Below are 20330 nucleotides of genomic sequence, written 5' to 3'. Positions count from 1 at the left end.
CAGGACCGCTCCAATGACGCCGTCATTTTTCCCTACTGTTAACGAATCTGGCACTTTCAATAAAAACATGATTTGGCTCTAGCGGTATGCCAGTTGCCGGACACAAGAAAAACACTGCGCTTCAAAAAGGTAAAGAAGCCGGGTTTTTAATCGGCTTCCGCATCCAAAAACCACAGCTGCGACTCAGTTCATAAACCAAACTCTGACCGTCACAGCAATCTGCTCCCGATCTCGAAGGAAAACAAGAAGTAACCAAATCCACACCAGCAAATTAAGGGAACTTTTTAAAAAGCCATTTTCCGCAGCAATGGAAAACAGAATAGGAAAAATATCAAAGGAAACGAATTAGGAAGTGTTTTTTTAATTCGTTTTTTTTTAAATAGCCTCATTCGGGATTCCATGTCAGTGAAAGAAACTATTAGAAAACTACCAAATGGATTCCAACTACAAATTATTGAAGACGTACGGAAATTACAACCATATTCATGGAATGCTAAATGTATTAAACTAATTTGCAGACAAGCAGCTATCATTACAGATCCTGCTTCAATAACAGCAGGAATATACTTTGTCAGTAAAATAATAAGCAGGCTTAAGCATTATTCAGCTTTGACCGCTCTAAAATGTATTTTTATTAATTTATTATACTAGACATAAATAAAAACATTGTTACAAACTGGCCATGGTAGGTCAAATAAAATCGTGACAGTACTGGTGTGAACTAATAGTTTTCTGTATTTTATAAGTGGATCTTATAAAATCTATCCTATCTTTGTCTAGAGAAATTTCACTTATGTCTGGATGGGGTGTCTTCAGAAAGTGATCTCAGTGTTTTTAGCTCCAACTGATTTTTCCCCAATAAAATATACAGATTCTGAGAACGTCCTGCTGTTTTCCAAGCAATATAATTTAGGACAGCAGTTTCTGGAAGATGGTTTGCTGAGACAGTAGGAAAAAGGGAATTACCCAATCACACCAAATTTAAAACCTGCAACACACAGTCAAACTTCTAGTTACCCAACAGTAGTGAAGTGGGGGTTGAAATCAAACAGGTTCTGAATCTTTATTCTATTGGAGTTTGGTATTATACATTTTTGATTTATTGTAGTGAGATGAAGTGGAGGAAATCTGTCATTTCCATGTATGGACAGGCTAGGGGAAAAGAACAGTATTGTATAGTTTTCTTTTTCACTGTGTGGTGCTTACTGTAGATCCACCAATGTCTACACATCCCTGAATTCACGCTCCTCTTTCACAGCAAGCTACGGACACTGAGTCTAAGTGTGACCACAGCCAGTATGGCACAAGGACAGCTGTACTAATGGGAAAGGTGAGTGTGATGCCAGTTTGGTTATCATAGAAGGTCTAAACAGTATATACATATATTCTTTCCCTGGGTAAACTGCTACCATTACACTCTACTCCAGGTAGTGAGTGAAAGGAATACACACAACACTATCACTTAGCCTTGTCAATGACTATTACAGTCTATTAAAAAAGAGAAAGGTGTTAGCACTTCAGGAATGCAAAGACAGTAATTCTAGTCGACTACAGCAAAACAGAATAGAAACTATTGTTCTCCCACCACCCAACCTCTCTGTGTATAGTCTTTTTATTCCAAACCTTTGACCCGATTCTGTATTTATTCATATTAACACCTTATAACTACACTTCCCTTAAAGAATCTGCACAATCTGTAACCAATTATCTTCTACCAATAGTTATTCCAGACCAATTAAACTGACACTATTTAATTAATGGGCAATGAAGGTTCTGTCAGACTAATGACAAATTAATGTCCTATACCGAGATTGAGGGGTCTGTAAAACAGCTATGTGTAATGACACAGGCAAAATGACTATTTTCTTTCTTGGTACACTTTACATGCCGTTACAGAAATGCAAGCCTTTAACATTAATAAGGGTTACAGAACTGCTATAATTTCTTCTGGCAAGGACTCAGAGGCTGTCTGGAATATTACTCCTTGTCTTGAGGTTAAAACCAAGCGCAGCCAAAATGACATTCTTGGATGACTAAGTGGACGCGCAGTGCCAGTGACTAAAACTTGTGTCATTCACTGTTTAGGCTTGCTCATCTGGGATGTTTATTTGTGCAGGGAGCCCAGAATCTAGTAATATTTCAAAATGCCTACCCGTTAGCATAAATGATCTGCCAGCCCCGAAACCCCTTAACGTCACTCATTTGTCTTGCATGGTATCGGCTCACTTTGCCGCTTACATCAACGACAGAAAAGTCAACTGCAGCCGAAGGAAAGGGAGTTCGCAGCAATTCCAGTAACTGCTCACAGAAGGCCCAAGTATGTCCCATTATGGTAATGCAGCCTGAGAAAAACAGGAGTCATTAAACTGTGGACAAGTGCATTTGCCTCCCTCTGTAGAGCACTGCCGACAGGCACTCCCAGCGATCCCAGCTGAGAGCCAGCAGAACAGAAGGAGTTAAGCACGGACGTCGGGGAGAAACTGTCGCTCTGTAATCCCCTTCCTCCCTTTTTCATCCCCGTACAAAAAGATCCTTGTGTTTTTCTTTTCTTTTCTTCCAAGGGTTTTTTTTTTTTTTTTCGCCGAGACCTCTCTTTTCAACAAAGGCATTCAGGGGCCAATTTAAATAAATATTCAAGCCTTCCCCAGACTCCTCCCTGACCTTTCCACCCTCTAATCCTTCTCGCTAAATGATTTGGCATTGCTCACTTCAAAACTCGCACTCTGCCAACCTGTGTTGGGCCAAGCTTCATCCCAAAAGCACCGGTGAATGGAAAATTTAGACCCTCTTTTTTGTTTCTTGTCAAGGAATTCAGCGATTAGAATATTCGCCTGAATTACTTTATTTTATTTTTCTTCTGGTCTTTCTCCCGTCTTGTCACAATTTTTTCCGAGCCCTGTAACACTTTGCTTTGTAACATCCAGCGCCTACCAAAATAACAAAAAAAAAGAGCATTTGGATGACTAAATAATTATGAAAATCCAGAGAGGGAAGCCAGGATTCTTGGGTTGCTCATAATAAGAAAATTGAGCTCTGTTTAAAACTCGCGAATTGAGCAAAAGACGGGAGAACTGTCGCGTGACAGAAAAACTGCATTTTTAAATTATTATGAATAGTACATTCCCAAATTCTCCGCTGGTTTGTGCTAATATCTGGATATGGGTGTGAGTACATCAGTGTCAATTTTCACCTCACATTTCAGACATGGGAAGGCGTTTGTTTTTCCCAATAGCCTCTCCATATAAGCGACGGCTATTTTTCCAGTTGTGATAAAGACATTCTGGGAATAGGAGCGCAGGGTTTTTACCCCACTGTCAACAGAGGAATAAGAAACAGCCTCAGAGTTCGCTACGTTAGCAGGGAGGGATAAGGCTCACAATTATACCGCGTTCCGCGCGTCATGCCCGAGCTGAACCCGGCTTAAATCCCTCATTATTAATTCTGAGACTCATTTAAGTGCCTGTCAGAGGCGGAGAATAATTCCTTCAGTCAACTCAAGCCAAGGGTGAGGTCTGAAGGTGGCTGTAAAACAAAGAAAAATGCTCAAGAAAGAACTGACAGACATGGGCACTGACTGTTTGCGTTCACACGTACCATAAGATGCAACCCCCCACAATGACCCCCAGCCACCAGCCTCCCCCTTTTTTCCTGTCAGTGTCCATTACTGTTATTTTCACAGTTCAATAAAAAATGAAAGCGAAAATCGGGCATGTCGTTTCCCCCTGGAATCCAGTCCTGCTCTTTCCGAAGAGTTTGGGGTGCAAGGAGCTGCCAGAGACCTAGCTCCTGCTTAAACACTTAAGCAGAACAGCACTGGGCATTAATGCCAGTGAAGCTGTACTTTAGGGTAGATAACCAACTTTGTGTTTTGTCAAGTTAAAGACTGGATATGATCCACTAGCACAGGGGTGGGCAGTCCTGGTCCTGAACAGCTCCAATCCAGTGGTTTTTATAGGACACCCTTACAGCATCCATTTCTAAAGCCTTGGAAAGAGATCGTTTCGACCACATAGACTGCCGATGTGTTCTGTTAAACAGCTTAGAGATCATTTGAAATGAGAACACCACCAGCCTGTGACTCTTAATGACCACAGTCGGCTGTTCCTGGAAAATTAGTGACCAATTAATTTTCCTAAATCAAGCTAAATTCATGGGTTACAAATTGTGCTGCAAAGACCTGCTGGACTGTGGCTCTCCAAGGCTGCCCACCACTGCGCTAGTAGTTTGAGATCTTGGAGTGTTCTACGACTGATCTGCCTTTATAACCTAACTGCAAAAAATAAATGAGCAAATAAAGGTACCGGCTCCTGATAACACTGAAATGCTGAGATGAACTGAGGGTATCCTGCTTGATTCCCACGTTTATAGTCAGCTTTGTAAATGAGAGCATCAGTGCTCATCAACAGGTGAATGAGATGGAAAACACTGCATTTTACCTCCAGGTGCCCTGAAGGGATTCAACTCAAACTGCTTCTTTCTTCTCACAAACTAAATGGCCCTTTGAAAACTCCCATTCCATTTGGCATAAGGTGGGGAAACGGATTTCTCCTTGACTGGTTAAAGTAATCAATGAAATCTGGGGAAGTCAAAACAATGAACAAGCTCGCTTAAGTTTCACAACATCAGATCCTGACTTTTGCTTTTCTTTAGCATTAGCTGTGATGGCAGGAGGTCTCGAGTTGAGAGATTTGCTCGGCTTTTCAACCCGCTTTTCTGTTGCTGCAGCAGACCGAGTTTGCCTAACCCCTTGCGAGACGGAACCAGATGCGTCATACATATCTTCAAAGGGGTATCCCGTCAAGGACACCAAGTGCAGCTTTAGGGTTTTGTGGAGATAAAGAGAGTGGCAGGTTTAGATCTATTCGCCACCTCTGGGGTTTAATGAAACTGAAGAGCAGTCATCCATCCCTCTTCTAAGCATTTTCTAAGGGCTTTATCCAATACAGGGTGGCGGGGCAGCCAAAGCCTATCCCAGCATGCAATGGGCATAAGGTGGATACACCCTGGAAGGGACACCAGTCCATCACAGGGCAGACAGACACGGACACAAACACTTGCTCACACCAGGGCCAATTTTCTTGGGACTTTGGGCAGCCGGAGGACACCCAAACCTTATGAACCAAAGCCCCCCAAAAAGCCGTACTCACGGAGACACTCGTTGGCCTCGCGGGCGCTGGCCCTCTGCCAGGGCCGGTCGTAGTGGAAGGGCTTGCAGCGGTCGCATTCGGGCCCCTCGGTGTTGTGCTTGCAGTCGCACACCAGCTTCCCCTCCTTGTCCTTGAGGCACCGCGAGGCGTGCCCGTTGCACTTGCACCTCCCGCCCACCTGGAAGTCCCCCACCGCGTAGTAGTACGCCGCCGAGTCCTCCCCCCGGTCGCCGCCCAGCTCGCGGGGCAGCTGGGGCCGGCTGAAGACCACGCGGATGTCCGTCACCGTCACCCAGTCCTGAAGCACGGGGCTGTTGTCGAAGTCCTTGCCCGAGGGGCGGCCGTCCAGGGTGCTGAAGGCAATGAGCCCCCCCGAGAGCGGGTAGAGGTCGGTGTGCCCGTCCGTGCAGAGGGCCTCCTGTTCGTTCTGCTTGGTGATCACGGCCTTGTTGGGCCGGTTGTACATGCGGCGGCACTGGGAGGAGTAGAACTGGTAGGGGGTCCAGCTCTTGCCGTAGTCCATGCTCTTGTAGATGGCGAGGGACTCGGGCCGCGGGGAGCAGAACTGCAGGCTGACGTAGGTGATCTCGAACTTCTTCCCCAGGGAGAGGGTGAGGGTGACGTTGTGGGGCGAGGAGTGCAGGTTTTCCGACTGCCAGCAGGTGACGTTGTGCGCCGAGTTCAGGTCGGTGAGGAAGGAGGCCGGGTGGGCCCGGCGGGGGTCCGAGGCGTCGCAGATCTGGCAGGTGCGGACGGACGGGCGATCCTCGCGCTCCAGCACGCTGCAGGAACGGGACGGGGGACGGCCGCAGGTGCTGGACACCTGGACCTCCTTGCCGAACGCTGCATTGATAAACTCGGGGATGCAGCGGCGGGCTGCCCCGTTGTCGTCGTAGCAGGGGTCTGGCGGGGTCTGCTGTCCCGCAAAGGGGTTGCTGCCGTGGGTCGTGGTCCCGAGCAGGCAGGCGCTCAGCAACCACCTCCAGACTCCGCTCATCCCGGACTGTGGGGGTCAGGGGGGTAGGGCTTGCAGTTCTCCTTCAGGGTAATTCTTGTGAACGAGCCTGTTGGAGATGGGAAAGGGAAGACAAAGATGTGATTCCCGCCTCGTGAAGAAATGACCAGGAGCTAATACGGTAACGTCGTGCGTCTCATCGGCCGAGTTGATAGGTACGTTTACGACCTAAGTTGCTTAGGACAAGATGGAAGCGTCACGATTAAAAAGAACAAAAACGAGCCGTCATTCAGCCCCCTTTGTTCCGCAGCCCGACACGTCTGCGCGGATCAAAACAAAACAGGGTTTCAAAAACCGGAGAGGTTTCTGTCCCTTGTTCGGGACTCGGCTTATGAGGAGCTTAATAATTGTGACCTCATTGGAAAATGTTCTCAGCCGCGGCTGCTACTGCCCTCAATCAAGCCAAAGGTGGAAGAGCACAACCCAGGCTCGGCCCCTGCAAAGTCATCGTTTCAGGTTGGAGCTGCGGGCTCTTGGGCGTTGATAGCTCTCCCTGTTCTTGCCTAATCGGGTGTTTCCTCCACTTACTGTCGGAAGTTTAACAGCCAGAAGTGCCGCTGATAGAAAGAGATGTGAGTGGCTGCTGGGGCCCGTGTTGTGAATTTCAATGATGGCCTTTAAGGAGGCGTCCTTCTACAGCGCAGCAATCTCAAGACTTTACAAGAGAAGGCCGATGGCAATGCACAACAGTCTATCGTGCTTCTTGCCACCAAAGCACTGCTCTAATACTTGCAGAGAGGACAGTGTTTAAAACACACTTTCATCTGTGGGTCACATTTGTTTAAGCCCATCTCTTAGTGGATCAGGGAGGAGTTTGTTAGCTTGTGTGTTAAAATAAAAGGATGCTGTTTGAATTCATTACAGAGTAGTGTAATTTTTATACATTTAAAATCAGCATTTTGACCTTTTGCAAAGCCCAGACTTGGTGATCTGAAAACAACCACCTGCCTCAAAGTAGTATCTCCAGCTTATGCATCTGCTGCCTAAGTGGGGACAGACAACTCTGGATTTGCTTTGTTCAAAAATGAAGTTTACAAATGTGTCACATGATTATAGAACTGCATTTATCCTGTACAGACCAAACATTAGGTCTTTAAGGTTATTGGCACAGCAAGCGTTACATTCAGGTAAATTCTCCGATTCGTAGTTTTAAAATACTTCTAGAAAAAAATGAAATAAAAAAAGCCAACTTCATTGTGAAACGTTTTTGTTCATTTGTCAAAACAGGTCGGTTCAGTTTTTTTGCAAATGTTTTGCCCTTCGGTTTTTATGCATTTCCTATTGGGTTGCGCTCTCCAGTGTTAGGCCTCATCAGGTTAAGCATATCGAGAAATAAAATAACATGTTTAAAAACCACCTAGCACTATGTACACACTGGCGAAGAACCTAATTAGAATCTGGCGATGCTTCATAACCTTTATGTCCTGCAGGCAAGATGCAGAAATCACAAATCAGGAATTTCTTTTGATCACCTTCCTGGACAGCAGCTCAGAAGAGCCCAGTCTCCGTAAGAGCTGTGCCTTGAAAAGGTACACCCACTCTTGGGATCGTTTCATTTGGCTCCAGAAAGAGAGGCTTTGTGGCATCCTTTCTGCAACCCGATCGGAACAAAAAGCCTGTTTGCGTCTCCTTCCATCCAAGGCCATCAGACGAAGGCCTGTGACTTCAAAAGCAGAAGCAGAGCTCATTTTTTATTGGTCCTCACACAGCAACTGTCAAGCGAGGAAGAAAGCGTCCATTCGTCCGGATAACACCACCCCCTGACACCCTCCCTCTTTCTCCTCTTGAGTTTGGGGGGCCTTGGCGACGGAGCACGGCGTTGATCAAGTAGCTCGGGGTGTCCCGGAATAATAAAGCAGGCGTGCTAGCGAGGCATTTCGAGAGTATTTCATTAAAGCCTGGCCAGAACAGAGGAGCAAGAGATACAGGCTGGCTAGGGTCCCTGCTGACATAATTAGCAGCTAATTAGCATTCCCAAAGCTTCCATCAGCACTGTGTTAATGTGTGGCTGTTGTGAGAGAGAAGGGGACTGAGGAGACAAAATAAGGTGAAACAGAACAGGGAAACATCTACTGCCATTGTACTGCCATATATGGTGTGCTATAGCCCTCCTTTCTCAGCACTATTTATTTCTACCTCTCAGAGGGTCTGCTTCCCTCCAGCTAGACCGGCAGCCCAAGACATGTAAACAGAAACGAAGAGGCCAGACACCACTGTTTTCTTTTTCAGATTCAATGAGAAACTTGCAATCGGTCTTCTCCGCCAGCCCGTGAACAGCCAGAGAGAAAAGACACCTGCTATTAGGAGAAATGTTTTCTTAGAAACCACACAGCCTGGATGAATCCCCTTGGCATATGACAAACGTAATCCTGGAAATGTTATATACCAGTCTTCCTCACGTCTCAAAGATCTCGGGCTGACCCCGAATTCATTTTAAGGGTCCTTTCACACAGCACCGGAAAATAAAATGTATAGTTTGGGCTTTTGGGGTCCTTGGGGTTGCCATAATGGGTTCACTTACTGCTTTTAACCAAGTTCCAAGCTGTTTCATTCATTTGGCTATTTTCCTGTTGCCAGAATGAGAGGCAGGAGAGACAAGCCTAATGCAAACACTTGAATACCCACCCTTGATAAAACGTTGAACTGCAAACGGAGGAAGAGAGAGGGGAAACACAATAACAGATTGGCTTCAGAACACTGCGCTCTCCTTTAGAATGTAGTCCCAGCGTGCATCTGAAGGCCGGATTTTTTTTTTGCTTTAGAGACCAACTGAGAAGGGCCTGCCAGAGTGGTTCTGAAAGCCTCAACGCCAGACCGCAGCAGCAGGAGCTGAGATCTTTATGGCCATCTGTGACATTATGCCATAGGCTGCTAACCCATGTGGCACTGCTTGTGGGTTCCCCTGGAGAAACTCAGAAGTAATGGGTATGGAAGGGGTGGGCAATGGTCAGTCTTGTCAGTCTGCGTGAGGCTGTGCTTTCGGCTGCTGTTGCACTGTGTGGACAAGCACCTCTGCCCTTCATCAAAATGGCCTGTCACCAAGTTCCCGGTGCTTACCCGAGCCTTTACTCTTAATGTCTGCTGGGGAAGACTCAGCCGAAAGAGAGAAACTGCCTTGCTTTGTGTACACCAGCCATTTCTTTTCTCCTGTGGAAATACTACTCTCGCTTCTGACAGCGCTAGACTCTCGCCAGGGCTCGGGTCTCACACGGATCGAGCGGGGAGCTCTATCACTCCGGCAGCGACAGCCAGAGACACAGCAGGCACGGTACGGAGAAACGCTGCCAGCGCAGCCTTCAAAGACGTGCCACCGGCGTGTTTAAAAACGAGCCTGCTGTCCACTAAGAATTCGAAACGAAAGCTCATCTTGCCAGCAGAAGCTCGCTAGTTGGGGTGAACCGGTCATGTGGAGTAACTTTAACCAGGACAGAAATACTGCCGGCCTGTGGGACTGGACCCCTGGAGTAGGAATGCTTTGTGGTGACCCCTCCACCAGCAGAATCTCATGCGCGGGGATGCTGTAACCTCAACCCTGGCTGTTTTCAGTTCAATTCAGTGCTATTAAACTCCCTCTAGACTCATGACTGACAGATTCTGGCTGCATTTTCCCAGCTTGCCTGTCACTAGGACATCAACCCTAGTTTTGCCCCTTCTCTATTATTTTTCCACAGTTCAGAGATTATGAAAACAAGTGGTGCTGAGAGCATTATTAGCTTGGGAGAAGGGAGACTGATGGCAGAAGAACTCTTCACCCTGACTTAATCTCTCAGTGTGGGGCCAGTGTGTTCTTTGGAGAAGTAATGCCAGTGTTTCTGTCTCTACTTACAGCTCACAACTGTGATGAAATTAACTGAATAGTTAAACCGTTGCACCTCTGTTATCACATGCAGACATTATTTTTGCCAGGCACAAGAACTGTTAGCAGAGATGACAAATCTTTGCTAGAATAATATTCATCATGTTGATAAACTTACATTTATTTGAACTTTTCTGTAAAAAATTCTAAAGCAAATACAAACCTTGATCCTTGAGATATGCTGCGCTCTAAGGTTACAAATCCTATGTTTTTTTTTAAGTCAGTATATGAATGCCAGTGCGATACAAATTAATTTAAAATGCAGGACAGTTTTCAGAATGCTAAAAATGATTCTCAGACAGAAATGACAGTCGGTTGCTTGCCCTAATAAAGGCACTATCATTTTTAAACCTTTCGATTTCCATCGACCTTAGGAGACGATCGGATTAGATCGAACTATATTCGAGTAGATAGCATTTTCTTCGGCGGCACACACTCCAGTCCCATCTCTGTGCGAGATGTCCTGACCTACATCTCCTCCGTTTCCCTTCTCTGCACCTGTATCAACTCAGAGTTAAAGACTAGAAAGGGCTATTTGTGCAAATCGAATGGCAAAACTCAGCCGGCTCTCACATACTTGTTTTTTTTTTAATCTCCTGTGGTGGTGTGAATGTGGAAAAAAGAAGAAAAAAAAATTCTCGGGGGTGGGGGGTCCCATCTGTCCTCCCTCCTCCCCCCCACCTCACAAACCCCTACAGCTGGATAAACGAAGCCCCCCCCACACACACACACATGCAATGGGGATTCACAGGTAGTGGGAGAAAGGTCACGAGTTCAAACCCTGCTGTAGCCATCTCCAATGAGCCCTTACTCTCCACCCTCCTGTCGATTCACAGCTACATGCGAGGAGAGGACCCACGAGGAAAGAACATTTCAAGACCATGTCAAACATTGCGATATGAAAAAGGGCGTGGATCTTCTGTTTAAAACGGAAAACTACGGCATTGACCTTTTCAGCACAAATCCCTTCCTGACCGGTTCGTGTTTGTCAGATCATCCCAGACAAGCCAACAGGTGCCAATAATATGGCATCTTGAACAGCTATGTTTTGCAAATGGGTCAGTCTTTCAATGTCAAAGCAAGAAAAGCTCAGATCGCAGCTAAAATATCTTGCAGCCAAGATGCTAAAACACAGTATTGACCAGCGAGTCTGGGTAACTGAACCTCGAACGCGAATTATATTTTAATAAAGGAACCAACAGGGCTATTTATCGTCCATGTTGAATAGATTAAACTGCCAAATCATGATACTTGAGACTAATTTGTTCTTAATTTGGGTTTTGTCTGCTGCAGGTAGATCACAGAAGATAAAGAGAAAAATATTCAGAAAATCCAGTGACACTTTAGCTGAAGTGCCTATAACAAAAGATTGGTTAAAACATTATGAATGATGTTACAAAAAGTTCTAAAAAAACCCATGACATACTCCCTAACCCTAAGGGTCTGGTTTAGTTTTTTGGGGGGTTTATGGTTTGGTTAATAACATCCAATGAATGTACAGTCGTTATCATTGCATGTATGTGCCTCTGGTAACAGTTTAAATATTATAACATGCTTACAAATATCATTGCTGATTTAAGGCGTTACACCACAAATCCAGTATTCATTGAAATTTCCGACCGAGTGAATGATAAATATTTTCTACACATGTGCAAAGGGAAATGTGGAGTGGTGCTCTCGGGTGACAAACACACGACAAACTTTCACATTTGTTTCCTAAAAAAAAACTGCAAGAACTTGGATTTTGCCAGCACAGCTCATACCAGAAATGTGCAGCTTTCTGATAATAGACAGATGGAAGATGGGGTTTTTAAGGATCTTAGTATTTTTCAGATCACCAATTTAAGAACTCCTACAGTCATCTGCAATGTTGTCTTTATTAATTAATGCCACATGCCTCATTTTTCTTTTTCTGAATGACAAACTGGGAATTGACTTAGCACATAAGCCTTTAGGAATATCTGTAACACATCTTCTCCTGCTGAAACACTCTGTGGAGGCTCCCAGCACCTCTCATCCCTTTGGGTTCCACCCAAGCAGAGCCAACAGAAAAACCACTCAGCTATATCACTGGAGCAGCATAATGGACTCGGGGACTTATTAAAATACTTTCTCCGCTCCACTCTTCCTGCTGTGAGAGAGAACGCCCATCCAAAAAATGTGACTCCGAATTCCAGCCGTCATTAAAATAACAACTATCTGATACAAAGTGAGAACTGGTGAGCACCTCCCTACTCAAGCTAATCAAGACCTCTGCAGCCTCTGTAACATGAATTTCTACATAACTTTAAAGAAGAAAACAAGTAATGTTAATTTCGGTTGTACAGACATATACATAAGTATCCCTTTCTGTGGCTGTTCTGGGTAGGAGTATCAAAACCAATTTTCTCACTGTTTATGCATTCATGGTTTTAGAAAAATAAAGGATACGGATATACTGAAACTTTGAATATTGATTAACTCTTTCTGACGTCATTTTGATCAGTTTTGACTGTTGCCTAAGCTCTAAATCACTTCAACGGCTGAGTAGGCAAAGGTGATGAGGCGATTTATCCTGCTGAAAGCTAAACCAGGTGAAAATTGAGAAAGAAAAACAGAAATAAACCAAAATGTCCCACTTAAGTGAAAAATGCTAGAGTATTATTGTATATTTATAAAGTATGATTATCGACAATAATAGTTGAGTACAACAGACCGATAAATGGGCAGGTCAGTGAGGTGGTTTGGGCAGGAGTGACTACTGCAGTTGTGACAGAACTCCTCTTGTCATGATTGATGGTAACCTGACTGCACAGCTCACTTCCTGCCCTTTCAGCAGGCTAATAATAATAATAATAAAAAATAATAATAATTCCATACATTTATACAGCACTTTTCTGGACACTCTACTCAAAGCCCTTTAGAGGTAATGGGGACTCCCCTCCACCACCACCAGTGTGTAGTCCCCAAAGCGCACCAGTAAGCTCACCACCCATCATATCTCAGTGGGGAGGAGAACAGTGATGAAGCCGGTTCATAGATGGGGATTTTTATTACATTCATCCAGCAGAAAAGTACTAATAATCAATCAGATTAAGTAACAACCACTTTCTTGCTACCGTTGCTAATAATATGCTACAATTAACAGAAAGAACTGTTAATAAAGAGACTGCTTTTACATATTGTGCTATTGCAGATTTGAGAACTCTGTTCGAGCTCTGGTCATTTCTCTCTCAATGGCTTGTAATGGTTTCTTCCCAGCATTCTCTCCAAAACAAACAGTTCGTTCTGTTGTTTTCACAGCAGTGTAACAATGAAATCCAGTATAACACTTAATTTTTAAATAAAGTCAATTCAATAATTTTAAAAATATGATATAATACAAAACGCATCAAGAAACACTGAGGGTGGGACAATTGAGATAACCAAAGTTCTTTGCTGAAAAATTAAAGCTTTTATGTCTCTGAAGAATTAAAGTTTCTCTGCTCATTAAGAAATGAAATAACAAAAGATTTAATTATATTTTTGTTCTGAATCCGTATTGGTTATGATAAATTTAATGTATATGATTTTAATCTTCCATTTTCAAATGTGCCCAGTTGTTTCAGGACAGTTACAGTAGAAGTGGATTAGCAATTGTATTGTTGATAAGGTTCTAACCGATTTGCTGTTCTGCTTCATTTAATTGATGCTGTCTCTGTATTGTCGTGTTGCAACATCTGTATGTATACGCCCTTAATTGTTGGATTTTTCCTTTTCTATTGTTTATTTTTACGTTGGTCAAAATCATTGTACTCAGGTCTCCATCAGGCATGCTCAGTACAGGCCACTCCCTCTCGAGCATGCTCAGTAGGCTCAGGTCTCCATCAGGCATGCTCAGTACAGGCCTCTTAGTTTCAAACATATTCAGTACTAATCTTTAAGGCACAGTGGAGACCCAAGATGAGGGCCTGCTTCACCAAAAAAAGAGAAATGAATGTATCCAAGGAATTCCATCTCTACGATCAGATGACAGAAGATGGTGGCTTGCCTTGGAGTGTGGAATAAAAAACAATGGTTAACCGATTACTATGAAACTAAAATATTATCATAGAAGCAGTCTTGTACTTGAAGAATTAAAATGCTGCCAACTGCTGTAGATTGGGCTTGGGGGGGGGAGGGGGGGGGGAGGAAAGGAGGGGATTGTGGAAATGTTTATCGTTTAATCCTTTCAACCAAACAGGCGGTGCATGTTACCCAATCTAATCAGAGCCATATGACAGATTGTGATGCCGTTGTGAGAACAGGTCCCTCTACACCAAGTGAAAATAAATAAAGTGGAACTTAAATCTGAAACTGTGAAGCACCGTGAAAAGAAGAGGGCTGACTCCGTCCCGGATTGTGTGTAATTTAAAGCCAATGCAATGCGTCTCCCTTGCATTTATGGTTTTGACTTGCACCAAAACACAGCACATGTGAAACAAGCGATCAAACAGGTTTTCTTGAGCAAAACAATATGCAGTAAAGTATTACAACATCGGCATTGCAACACCTACAGAAACACCTGATGGCAGCAAAGCCTGAAAGTGAGACATGCAGGTGTCCAACAGTAACACAGTGTGTGGTAGGAGGCTGGAGGGGACTGATATACTCTGGGGAAGGATAAGCCAGATCCATAAAGGATTGTTGGCAAAAATGTGTTATTGTCAGAAACCCGCATTCCTTAGCTCAGGCGCCCTTTCGGTTTTGGATCAGTTGACTGTAGTTTCCACAGTTTCTTGAAGGAGTCTATTTCCTTCGCAATCACTGCATTTTACAGACCGCTCTCAGCACGGTGATCAATTTCGCCAACAGCCATTGGGTAAGATCTAAAATGCAATTTCGGGCGGCCACCCTCCACCAAACCTTCCACTTGAGTTAAGGTTGAACTCACATTTGAATCACATCTCCATGGCTCATGTTAATTTGTCTGGTGTCACACACCAGAAGGGTTTTTGCCTTCTCTTCGACAGGATTTGCTCACTCAATATGTGACCCTGGAGAAAACAGCCTCCTTCACTGAAGCACAGGAGCACAGGTATCTGGGGCAGATATTTGAAACCTGGCCAGATGCATTCATAAAGATATTCCCCAGACATGTAGTGAGCAAAATGACAGATCAAGTATCTATGAAACCGAGTTTCATATTAAAGGACGTTTTGAGCCGGTTTTCAATTTTGCAGAATTTGCAAAAATATAAAGTCTTTTAGTGCAGTTTTGAATGACTCCTAAATGCCAAAATGTTTCAGGAAATATAGTACATCACACCCCGTCACTACTGAGAGATATTGATGGGGCTGTTAATGTCATTTCACTTAGCTATCAGTACTGGCACTTAATCAGACTGCGCGACAGAGCAGAAGTAATGCTAAGAATACAAATTCCTCTCAGTAGCGATTCCTAAGACAGACACATTGATACATTAGTCAATTACTTACAAACGTGCTATTAAACAAAATGTGCAGCAAAATCAACAAGGACTAAAAGAACAAATTAAAGGGGATATAAGTATTTAAATGTGTCTTTCTGTACATTATTTGTACATATATACAATATAATTATATCGTATAGAATTTGTATCTATATATTAAGTGTGATGTTTACTTTGAAGAAACACATCACGCTTAAACACATCATGACAGATTTTATTCACTTTCATCCTCAAGAGGAAGGGACTAATTCACGCCTATTTTGGGAAGGAATTAAACTGAAATGATACAGATGAAAGATTATGTTTTGTGTTGGGCTTTTCCAGATTTACAGTAACTGCCCACAGGAACTCGGAGGAACTTCCCAGGTGGAGTCAGAAGTACGAAACCTATGGAATTATTGTACCCTTTGCTCTTTTATATTGTAACTGAAATATTTGTCTACTCGGGACGTGTAATAAAGTTGTGCTTCACAGTGCTGACATAACCAAATTTGAGGCCAAGATCAAATTCAGCACCATGGACAGTACTACAAGTATAGGTCCATAGTGATCGACCCATTGTGTTGGAAATGACCCAGAACTTTAGAACATGCCTAGAAATTTCAGAAGCTGGACCCTGTGTTCTATTATGTGACTACCCACTGGATGGGTGCATGCTCACCTCCAAAATGCCCCATGTGTCAGAGCTATTTACCTTTTTGAGATGGTGCAGGCTCCTTATAGTCTTAAAGAGTTAAAATATGAATTGCAGGAGTGATGAGCTTCTCTTCAGCAACGCTGCACATCTACAGGTGTCTAGTGTGTTCCTATTTCCAGAAAGCTAACGATACCTTGGCTGACTTGAGCCTACCACCCACCTCTAGTGATGCTCCTCCAGTTGTGAGCCAGCACTTTGGGGTACAGCTGGGTAAGGTCACAAGTGTTCAGCTAGTGATGTCTTAACTCTGAGACTCAACCTCACAATATAGGACCTCCAGGGCAGCATGTTTGACGGAAAGAGATTCAGGGATATATTAGTCACACTTCTGCCATGATTGCAAGTACTATATTTCTCATATGAGGTTGAACATATAACAAATCTTGCATTATTCCCTCAATTATCACTAAGGATAGAAACACTGACCATTGTTAAAAAAGGAGCTTCAACTAAGAAGCATCCTTATGACAACAAATTCAGAAACCTGATTGTTGACTCATCTCTTCTAACTCCCTGAACCTGATGGTTGATCAAACATTCTCTAGCGGTCTTTAAGAATTTGGGCACATTGTATCCATTTTGCCAACTGAAAAAGAAAAAAAAGGCACCAAAAGAAACTGTAGGGGACCAACAAAGAAAAGGTCATTTTTAACTCCTCAGCCTAGATCTATGCCTGAGCCATTCATTCGAGGATTTTATTCTGAATTCAGGCACGCAGAAACAGAAGCAAAGAGGAAGCAAAAAAAGTGAGATAAAGGACTGGGCTTAGACTCAATAGTACTGTAAAAGTTTACAGGGAATTACTGAGAACAAAATTCTAATATAGACTATGACTAACGCAGATGAGATTGCAAAAACATGGACGTTTGCTCCACTTCCGTTAAAATCAATTACTGGCCTTCCATTTATTGCTTTCCTGTTGTTCATCAGAGACACGTTTAGCAACATGTGCTCCCAAGCTGTGAAGACGACACTTCTCAGTGACGACTAGTGACGCCACGATCCTGGACCTGGGACGTCCACTGAATTCCTATTTTTAAAGAAGTATTTCACTCCCCGAAACCCATCGGACCGAAATGACTCTTTCCACTCCAGCAAATTACACCTAACAGTCTCTTTTCCGGACCAGGCATTTAGAACAAAAGCCATTCGCTCAAAAGACGTGCTAAAGATCAAGGCATGTGACCCAGGTGTGTCAAGTCTGAAGCAGTGGAAGGCACATGTAACTCAGGTCAGCCTTCAAAGCCTGCTGGGCCAGCCTGCGGTAGGCAGCTTGTGGCTTGCGAAATGCTCCAACAGGAAAGCTGCATTTTCCACTGCACCAACTCCTTCCTGACAGTCAGGCAAGCAAGCTGCTTTGAACTCTGGGGAAGGGGAGGGTTGCAGAAGAAACCGCAAATAATTTTATTAAGTGTTCAAATACTGACACACACACACTCACACACATTATCGGGAGTGCCAGGACTTTCAAAGGAGCTGGACTCGTTAACCTCCCCTCCCCACTTTGCCTCTCCTCCCTGCTCTTCTTTCTCACACTCCATCTTCATCTTTTCTTGTGGGTCAGGGATCTGAGCTTGCCAAGCTAAGCAGTTAGTGTGCACTCTGCCGATGAGTCAGGCCAGCATTTGCAAGCTGCACATTCGAAACTCTTCAATCCCCTCGCAGTCTGTTTCTATTAAACAGCAGGTTCAAAGCCTCACTCTTCAGATGGTCTGGACCCGTACCCTGAGGGCTGTGTCAGCGAACACTTGGTTACAGCTCACACCTGCCACCTTTTAAGGCATTTCCCCATCAAATGTCTGGTCACTCCACTTTTTTGCTTGCGCACCGAGACAGCAATCGTACGACACTACATTGCTTGATCTTGGTCAACATCAGAGGCATTGACATTTACCTTTGGTCATCAGGATACTGTATGATCATCCACAGCTTCAAAAACACAAGTATGTTCCTGAAAAGATCATGTAGGTTAACATTGTGTAACCAAAAAGGTCAAAACAACCAAGTATCACTTGGAAAATCTGGGGATATATCAGGAATGCTTTCAACAAGGACATTATAAGATCCATTACTGCACTAAGGCATTGTGGAAGACAGAAAGTACCACACCTATTCTCAGGACTAGCTGTGAAACAGGACCGTTAAGTAGCAGGAGTTGAAATGAAAATCCAAGTGTCTGCTCTCCGCCAGTAATATGTCTTCACCTCCACAGCAATGAAAATGAGCCAGCACTTCTTATCACCACTGAAATTAGGCCCCGAGCTAAACAGCACACTGACGAACTGAAGCCAGAGGTGGCCGAGCTACGGCCCAACCCCACATGCTTTTGAAATGCCATTGTTTTGACATGTTGGGAAGTTTGGGAAATGAGCACAGACAAATCCACTGTCCGCACCCCTGAATTGAAGAATGCGTGACCAGGACACACATAGGAGACCTCTCACATCTTGAAATCTCCAGCATCTGGAGGAAATCTGCAGAGACAACACATGTGGACTTGGCAGCCTGTTTGAGAGCAGTTGACGAGGAATAGGAATCTCTTTCTGGATTCCACGGGAAACGATTTGCGAGACTTCGCGATGACGAACGATCATGCGCCGGCCAGGAGAGACATGAGCCACGTACTCTGATTAATGACCATTATTACCAGCCCAGTCTCCCATCAGAGCAGGTTTTTCTTCAAGCACCTCGTCATGCTAACTGCTCTTCCTCTCACTGTTCTTCACAGAATTCGAACCATGTGCAACCATGGAAGAAAGACTCCTAAGCGAACTGGATTAAATATGAAGCCCCCAAACTAACATGCAAGTCACAATAATATTTATATGCTGGATGCTACAAGGGGGACCTCTTCTTAAAGGGCTACTTAGCACTGGATCATAAAGCCTTACACATTTACTTATCATGCTGCACATTCCACCTAATGTGTGAAAATAAAAATATCCATAACTTAAAGAGGACAATTTCTCAGGTACAAGTCAGAAACTTTCCCCTCAGCGCAAAGTCAGCCTTGTGCCTTGCGAACCTGAGTGTGTTCAATCTTCTATTTCAAGCAGTAATATTTGGAGCTCTTTTAACTAACACTGAATACTAACGACGACGCTGAGCGGTAATTGTGAAATGTTTGATGTTTTTTTACAATACACTGCTCAGTAACTCCTTCTGAGGAAAAAAAAAAAGTTGAATTTTATCTAGACGATCCAGCAAACAAAAATAATCAAAGCAACTCAGCAAGGCCAGACTGCTCCCAAAAATAAGGCGCACAGTCTACGCATCAATAAATGACTAATCTTGCCTTTGATACTTAGACTCCACAGCCAGTTTTAACAATTTGCCAGTTAAACAGAATCACCGCTTACTGGGTAATTCACTTGCCAACATACCATGACCAGAGAATGTCTGTGGAAATTGACTGGAGAGAAATCCGTGGAAAAAAATGTGGAAAATGTTTTTCTGTTGTTTTTTTTTTTTACAGAGAGGAGTTACTTGCGCTTGAAAGTTTTTTTTCCCACCTCTCATTGCCACTGTTCATTACTTGGGAGCGTCAGAAGTGTGATCAAGTGGCCTATATGACTGAACATCCGACCTCTAGAGAAGGCAAGACGATTATCTTAGCCCTTTTTTATTTTCTTAAACCCCAACCTACGGGGGGAGAAAACACAGAAGGCGACTGTGAAACAAAACAACAGACATGCCCATGTTCCAGAGACACGCAGTGTACATGACTGTTTTCCTAAAAACAAAAATACACAAGTGAAAGAAAGCAAAGAAGTGGAGACACATACTCAGGCGTGGAACACAAAACATCACCTCATCTGAGGACAAGCCTGTTTTGAACTAAACAATCTGACAGGAACTAAATAAGACCTCCCAGTTCTGAGAGACTGCTGAAATGATGAAAGCAAAGGGGAAGCCCGTGGTTACAATCACAGGCAAAGAAGCAGGGTCTGGGACAGACCTTCAATGCAAATTACTCTTCCATTTGCAACATGTCTCGAGTGGCAGCGTCACGTAATTTGTTTTTAAATCTTATTCCTCACACGGCCCGGTCAACGCAGGAAAAAAAAAGAAACGAGAGAGAGGCCTGGAAACAAAAAACGAAGAGCATTCCTTCCTCCCCCCGCCAACCTGCTCACCCGAGGGAGAAAAATCCACTGGAGACTTGTTGATTTTACCCTCTTGGTCTG

The 20330-nt window shown here is 43.9% G+C and overlaps 1 protein-coding gene across 2 annotated transcripts in view; it reads right to left on the bottom strand.

Annotated features, from left to right (window-relative positions):
* ntn2 (netrin 2) overlaps nt 1-20330 on the bottom strand; it is an 88817-nt gene that overhangs the window by 57813 nt on the left and 10674 nt on the right. For both annotated transcript variants that reach the window (XM_088612500.1, XM_088612499.1), the window contains exon 2: nt 5148-6211. In XM_088612500.1, the coding sequence (XP_088468626.1) occupies nt 5148-6144 (997 nt within the window). In that variant the 5' untranslated portion in view covers nt 6145-6211. The remainder of the gene's footprint in view (nt 1-5147; nt 6212-20330) is intronic.

The sequence above is a fragment of the Lepisosteus platostomus genome, chromosome 19, assembly GCF_059453375.1.
Source record: "Lepisosteus platostomus isolate fLepPlt1 chromosome 19, fLepPlt1.hap1, whole genome shotgun sequence".
NCBI lineage: Eukaryota > Metazoa > Chordata > Actinopteri > Semionotiformes > Lepisosteidae > Lepisosteus > Lepisosteus platostomus.
The sequence above is the reverse complement of the archived record's forward strand: the minus strand, read 5'-3'. Positions and strand labels throughout refer to the sequence as shown.